At 43.2% G+C, this 7,572-nt stretch overlaps 1 protein-coding gene across 1 annotated transcript in view; it reads right to left on the bottom strand.

The window, feature by feature from the left end:
• Positions 1 to 1,402: 1,402 nt before the first annotated feature.
• LOC136587425 (zinc finger protein 271-like) overlaps positions 1,403 to 7,572 on the bottom strand; it is a 109,578-nt gene continuing 103,408 nt past the window's right edge. The window contains exon 8 of the mRNA XM_066585993.1: positions 1,403 to 2,081. Within this exon, the coding sequence (XP_066442090.1) occupies positions 1,403 to 2,081 (679 nt within the window). The remainder of the gene's footprint in view (positions 2,082 to 7,572) is intronic.

The raw sequence follows: 7,572 nt of genomic DNA, 5'->3' as shown, positions 1-7,572 counted from the left end.
TATTTTTCTCTTAGGGTTTAAACAGATGAACATATACGTAAATATTCTCACCGCAATGCAGCATATTTGTGCATGAACACGTTATAAGTCTTCACATTTTTAATTGCTCAAACCTGTAGCTATTGCAAGCTCAAAACATAATAAAAATAGCAAAAAGATAGGCCAATGCAGCCAACTGATGTACAAAATGTAAGTGTTCCCTGCATTATAGGAGCTCAGCTAAGCTTAGGGCATATTTACACGGCTGATACCGAACAGCTCCCCAGATGCTCAGGCACAACTTGCATCGCACAGGTACTGGTGCATCTTGTCTCCACCGGAACTATGTGTGGAGACCTGGGTATGTGCTGGTGGAGTTATAGGGAATGCCCACAACTGATGATTGGCTACCTTTACGCCAGCTCTACACAGCGCCTAGACAGAGAGCGAGGAGACATTGCAAGGAGAATGCAGGCCGGTGGCAAGAGAGACAGGGAAGGCCGGAGCGGAGATGATCCGCAGCTTATGTACCTGCACTTGACAGCAGCGCTGGAGGAGGAGGAGGAATGGAGCGCAGACTTCACCGCAGGTGGATGGGACAGCGGCGACAAGACTGACAGCGCCGGATCCGGAAGGGCGACAAGGAAGAGCGGCAAAGGAGGAGGATTTTAGCGCACATGGGACGGCAGTAAGGAGACTGACAGCACAGGAGCCGGGAGGGGGCAAGGGAGAGCGGCGGAGGGTTGAGTGACAGCGGGCGGACGGGCAAATAATGGAAGTACAACTGAGACAGTGACACTATCCGTGAGGGGAGATAATGGCTGAGCAGCGTGCCAAGTGACAGCGGGGTCAGGATTTGACATTGCAGGCCATTGGCGGGAGACTCACAGCAGTGGCCAGAAGTGCAGATGAACCGAGATGGCAGCCCAGACGGGTAGCACACATCCCAGAACACATCCGCCAATCCGCTGTTATGGCATCAGCTGTCCCTCCCCTATAACTCAACCAGGCCAACCCATGTCTCCACCCATTTTTCCGCTGGAGGCAAGATGCACCAATACCCATCGCACAACACACGGACATCCCCGGCTGTGTATTGTGTGATACGGGGTGTCCTTGTGGGGATCTGCTGCAGTTTTTCCATCTTGCATTATCAATGCGAGAGAAAAAACGCCCTAGTAAGTTAAAAATTATATATTATTCCAACACGCAAGTTCTGTGCACCACGCAATTGCACAGAACTTACACGTTTCTATCGCCTATATAAATAAGCCCTTTTCCAGTGGCAGTCAACATTTAACTCTACAGTACAGACTGTAACTTAGAGTCAGTACACGATACATAATGCAATGGTTCTACTAAATTACTCAACTTTTAGTGTGGATTAATTCTACATATAAGATGTGTGAAGTACTTTCCATGTTCAGATATTGCCATGTTTATGATACTTCTGATGGGACAGAAGGTCAGATTTTCTTGTAAAGCATCTCGCACATACAAAACAAGAGAACGGCTTCTCCCCTGTGTGAATTCGCCGATGTTTTCCCAGATCTGATTTCTGAATAAAACCCTTTCCACACTCTCTGCATACAAAAGGCCTCTCTCCAGTGTGTGTTCTCTTATGAGTGACAAGCGTGGAATTCTGTGCAAAACATTTCCCACAATCCGGACATGAGAACGGCTTCTCCCCTGTATGAATTCTCTGATGTTTAAAAAGTTCTGATTTCATTGCAAAAGTATATCCACACTCCAAACACAGGAAGGGCTTCTCCCCTTTGTGGATTCGTTCATGCCGAATATGTTCTGATTTGTGTGTAAACCGTTTCCTGCAGTGGGAACATAAAAACGGTTTCTCCCCCGTGTGAATTCTCTGATGTTTAATAAGCTCTGCCTTTCTTGCAAAACTTTTGCCACACTCTAAACATGGAAACGGCTTCTCTCTGGTGTGAGTTTTCTGATGTTCAGCAAGATTAGACTTCTGGGTAAAATATTTCTGGCACTCGGAACATGAAAACGGCTTCTCCCCTGTATGAATTCTTTGGTGTCTTACAAGTTCCGATTTGTGTGGAAAGTGTTTTCTGCAGTCTGTACAGGTAAATGGCAACTTTTTTATGTGCATTTTTTGATGTTGCAACAGAAGCGTTTTGGTTTCCAGACGGTTCCCACATTCAGGACTTGTATATAGAGGCTTCTCCACTGAATCGGATATCTGAGTATAGATATGTGAGTTATCAGGACAATGATCCCCACTACCAGGCAGATCAGATCCCACCAGATCACAGATCTGCCCTGGGGGTATATTTGGACAAATAGGGTTTTCTCCTACGGAATCTTCTGTTCGTTTATAAACCTCTCTTTCACAAAGAGAAGATTTTCTTACAACTAAATGTTCATTTGAGAGGTTCCTGGTGTTGTGCAGACCTGAATAAAAAAATAAAAAAAAAATACATATTTTATAATGTAGGGGTTTCACAGTTGCAGGAAGAACACCTAGATGTAAAATTAATTTGTCACAGTGAGGGTTCTATTGTAATCTCTAAAACATAACTTTTATTCATCAATAAAAATAAAAAGGATTTTGTAACTCAAAATCCTAAATTATAGACACACAAACAAAAATATAAAACCTAACCCCTATCTTAGAGAGGGGAAGGCGGTGTAGGAGCCGCCTAAGAAACTAATATTTAGTGCCTAAGGTATCGGATCTTCTATCCCTGTATCCAGTCGTATACGTCCTAAGGCTAGAGATAGAATAAAGGTCAGCTCATTAAGAATGATGTTCCCACCTTAGTTAAATTGCTGCAGCTATTCAATAGTTAGGAGACATAGCTGCCAGCCTACCACAGAGGCTGGTCCTGCTGCTTTGGTATTTTTGTTCCTGCAATTTACTCTGGGGGAAACTGGGTTTATTTATTTGGTTTGCCTAGTGATAGGATCGTCTATCTCCCTCAATCTTTGAGGTTAATTTCCCTACTTTGGGATTGACCGATTAGTTAGAAGCTGACTTATTTGTTCTCAATTTTGGTGGTTCCTGATGAGGCTACGCCATCCGTAGCGGAAACGCGTTGAACCCACGGAAGAATTTATTTGGCAGTTTGGTGTACTGCATTTTTACTCCTGTTGGCCATAGCTCACAAAAAAACTATGTGGAGCTTGAGTTATACTTAGATATCAGCGATACATCTGATCTTTTTTAAACTAGCCATAAAAAGCGTGATTGTTCTTACACTTACGGCTTTCTGACAGAACAGGCAGCGGGTATCTATGGGAGGAACAATGCACCTGCTCTAAAGGCGGGGGCTCTTTATGTCTCCTAACTATTGAATAGCTGCAGCAATTTAACTAAGGTGTGAACATCATTCTTAATGAGCTGACCTTTATTCTATCTCTAGCCTTAGGACGTATACGACTGGATACAGGGATAGAAGATCCGATACCTTAGGCACTAATTAGTTTCTTAGGCGGCTCCTACACCGCCTTCCCCTCTCTAAGATAGGGGTTAGGTTTTATATTTTTGTTCGCGTGTCTATAATTTAGGATTTTGAGTTACAAAATCCTTTTTATTTTTATTGATGAATAAAAGTTATGTTTTAGAGATTACAATAGAACCCTCACTGTGACAAAATATTTTATGATGTAAATTTATATATTATATACACACCATTACTATGTTGAAGCAATTGGACATAGCTACAAAATACAATTTCTCGTAGACGCTTATGTCAAATCCGACATGAATAATAAAATCATCCTAAGGGCTCATGCCCACCGCCGTGACGGACTCTGCCAGCAGAATATCACAGCGGAGTCCGCCACGACGCCTCCCCCAAACCCCCATACTTACCACTCTGGATCCTCCGTATGTGTCCTGAACAGCGCGGCAGAAATCCTTCCATGGGCATGAGCTAATGGCTGTGTTGTCCCGCAGCTATTAGGTTCTATTGAACCTAATAGTTCATGCTACGGAATTCCACAGAGTGAAATAAACCGCAGCATGGTCTAAATGCTGCGGGAATACGCGTGGCATTTGTAGTCAATGGAAGCCGGTCGTCACGCTATACTTCCGCTGTAGCACAGTGGAAGTATTGTGTGAATACGTGGCCCCGCCCACCACGTCATCTGACACTGCCGGCGAGTCACGGAGGATCCGGTGTGGTAAGTATAGTGGTTTCAAGGGGGCGCCGTGGCGGACTCCGCTGCGATATTCCACTGGCAGAGTCCGTCCTGGCTGTGGGAATGAGCTCTAAAGAGAATAAAATATGTGAAACATTGGATTCATGATAAATGTCACATGACAAAAAAATCTCCACAAAACTAATCTGAAGACCGACCACATTCACCAGTATCACCTGTGCTGATATCTGGCTCCTCCTCCTTACATTTTCCATCATGCCCGATATTAATCTCCTCCTCTTCCTCATCTATAACTTCAACTTTAATATCAATCATATCTTCAGACTAAACAGAGAAAAAAATAATAGCTTTGGTTTCACAAATCACAACTGATCACATTCACAGATTCCGTAAAGACACTCCTGTTTATAACACCAGGCGAAAGGTGCGGCCAGTCGGGGCAGAAGGAGAAGCAGGGGGGGGGGGGAAATGGTATTAAAAAAGAAACACCTCTCTGTCGCGCCCGGACTCTACAATTTGCATTGATCACTTCTGCGTAGAGTTAGCATGTGATCACTGCGGCCAGGCTTCCGCCACCGCAGCTGTAGCAATCATGTGGTCTGTCAACCCAGAAGTCAGCATGGGACCAATGTGATGCTAACTGCAGAAGGGAGGAGCAGGAGGAGACACAGAAGCAAGGATTTTATTTTAAGTTGTTTATATGGCAGACATTGTTAAAAAGGGCCCAGGAGGGGTGTTATTATTAAAAGGAGACCAAGAGGAGCGTTATTATTATTACTAAAAGGGTGGTAGTAGGAGCATTATTATTGCGAAAATGGGCCAAGATGGGAATCACTATTGCTAAAAAAGGGGAATCAGTATTGTTAGAAAGGGGCCATGAGGGGCATCATTATTACTAAATGGAGACCATGAGTGGCATAATTACTAATGTGGGTCATGAGGGGTCATATGGAGCACATTGTATTATTACTATCTGGAGCACCATGGAAGAGAAGAGATCGTGTAGAGGTATGGAAAACAAAGACAGGTGCTGGCAGGTGTGTCAGATTTTGCTGAGACAAGTTGTGGGTGGGAGAAGACCTCATGGCGGTCTGGGCCGGATAGAGAACAAAAGGGAAAGTAAACAATCATAGTCATAAGGGACATCATCTGTGATCACTGGAGGTACTGCTATGTACTGCTACATGGTCTCTATATTGGGGTAATATATGTTTTTCTGTACTGGTTTTTCAGTAACAATATGGTAGTATTATGTGGTCACAATCTGTGGGTATAATTTGGCCCTCATGTAGTACCGTTATTGGTAATATCAATCTTTATAGTCATCATTCAGTATGGTGGCATTATTTTGTCACTATGTGGTGGTAATATGTTTTTATGGTGTGGCGGTATAATTTGTTTCCCTTAGTACAGAAGAAAAGATTAATCTGACAGGTACACAGGGTCGCCGGCAGCGGGCACGGTGGATTTCGTTTACTGACAGTAAGGAGGTAATTATTATATATGGGTCATGATAATTGCAGTAATAACGTGTGTGGTTTTATTTTTATTTTACAAAATAAGACAAAAAATGGTTTACTTTCTTTTTTACTGCATGCGATTCATTGATCACTCTTATAATGCTTTGCCCTACCTACATACGGTATCATGTAGTTTATAATGCTTTACCGGATGATCCTGGGGTACACTGAGATCTTCTAGAGAATCCTGGTAATGCAGAGGACTCACACCGCTCTCCGGGGTATTCCTCTCACTGGACTCATCTGTATGAGACATGGACACAGTGACTCCATATATTGTGTATATGCAGAGGCAGCTTTATCAGGATTTGGCTTTGTGTATGCGTGTGTTTTTTTTTCTTAATTGGCCGTTATCTCCTGGATTGATCCAATAGAGAACAGTCAATAATAATACTTCTCCTTGTTTCTGGTCTCCTTTTCAGGACCACAAAATGTTCTCACGAGATGCAGGCATTGCTGCTGTTCTGGATTATAGTTTTCTCCAGCAGGCTTTGGGGTATTTTGCCGCTTCCGAATTGTATCGTGTGCACACATCATCGAACCAGATCAGACACAAATGCTGGTCTAAAACTGGGAGAGTCTCTACAATGTATAGAGGCTCAAGCCTTTTATTATAACACATGACAACCGCCCTTCAATGGGCGTGCAACAGATTACATCAGTAACATATAAGATTCTCATTTGTCGGATCATATAGAATCTCCCACCTCTTTGCCCACCCTCTTCCAAGTGCTGATGTAGCATGGACTTTTGTCCTAGCTCCAGTCATGTCTGTGTAGTTGACAAATCATTGTTTAAATAGATTGTGTGGGGAGTGGAAGGGGCCTAGGTAAACACTCAGTATTGAACACAGATCTACACAACACTATGGCCCTTAACTCTTAGAGGCTTCTTGTGTAACTTCTATGTACTTAACTAACATTACATCATACATCCATTGTCTAGCAAATACCATGATTAGATTGTGTGTGTCCTTTAAACTCCTCAGAGCTAAAAGTCATTACAACAGCAGAATACATTTGGGTTATATAAATCGATAGACATTTTATACTAAATAATCATAATGTCTATCACAATCCCCCCTTAAAATGTCTATCCTCTAACTCTCAATCTGATTTTCACAGTTCTCTGCGCATGAGCCTATAACTGGAGCGCGTTGAAGGTTCTTTTTAGGGTCTTCAAGGGGGTGTAGGACTTGTCCACTCCTTCTGGGGATGCATTCAGCAAACTCATGGTGGGAGCGGCTTTTCCAGCATCAGTTTCACAGGTCTCTCTGACACAGGGGATAACACAGCAGACTAGAACAGAAAAGGTAACCATCAGTTCACATACAACAGCGACGCCCGTCTGTGCCAGGATCCTTTACCACCCGCTCATCCATGGCGAGTGCTGGTCCCAAAAGTTAGCTCTTTTTAGTTAGTGCGGTCAGCTTCTTAATGGCAAGTGCGCCTTTACCCGCGGGTCACGTGTCGTCTAGGATGTAGGTACAACAAGTCTCCCCTATCATCTTACAGACACTCCCCTTTTTAGCTAAAGTCATATCTAAGGCCATTCTATTTTTAAAAAAGTCATAGTCGAAGTAGGTCCTATTGGTCGACTAGTCCCTATAAGGCGTCTCTAGTATAATTTATAAACCACTGCTAATTATAAAAAACATAATTAATCCAGTCAACGTTTATTTACCATAATGACCAGGAAAATGGACTCGATTCTAGTTTTAACTTGGTCTCTAATTTTTAAAACTTGTCAGGTACCCCCCTTGGCTATCCTATGATGTCAATGTACACGTGAGGATCAAAACTACCACCAGGGGTCTCTCTTCTCGCTCTAGCATAATGTTACAATACTAGTAGCGTGCACAGGTACGCACGGCGTGGGACTCCCTAATCTTCACCCACACCAATGTCCCTCCTGGAGATAGTCCTAATGGTGAACACGT

The sequence above is a fragment of the Eleutherodactylus coqui genome, chromosome 13, assembly GCF_035609145.1.
Source record: "Eleutherodactylus coqui strain aEleCoq1 chromosome 13, aEleCoq1.hap1, whole genome shotgun sequence".
NCBI classification, from domain to species: Eukaryota; Metazoa; Chordata; class Amphibia; order Anura; family Eleutherodactylidae; genus Eleutherodactylus; species Eleutherodactylus coqui.
This window is presented reverse-complemented; position numbering and strand designations above follow the sequence as displayed.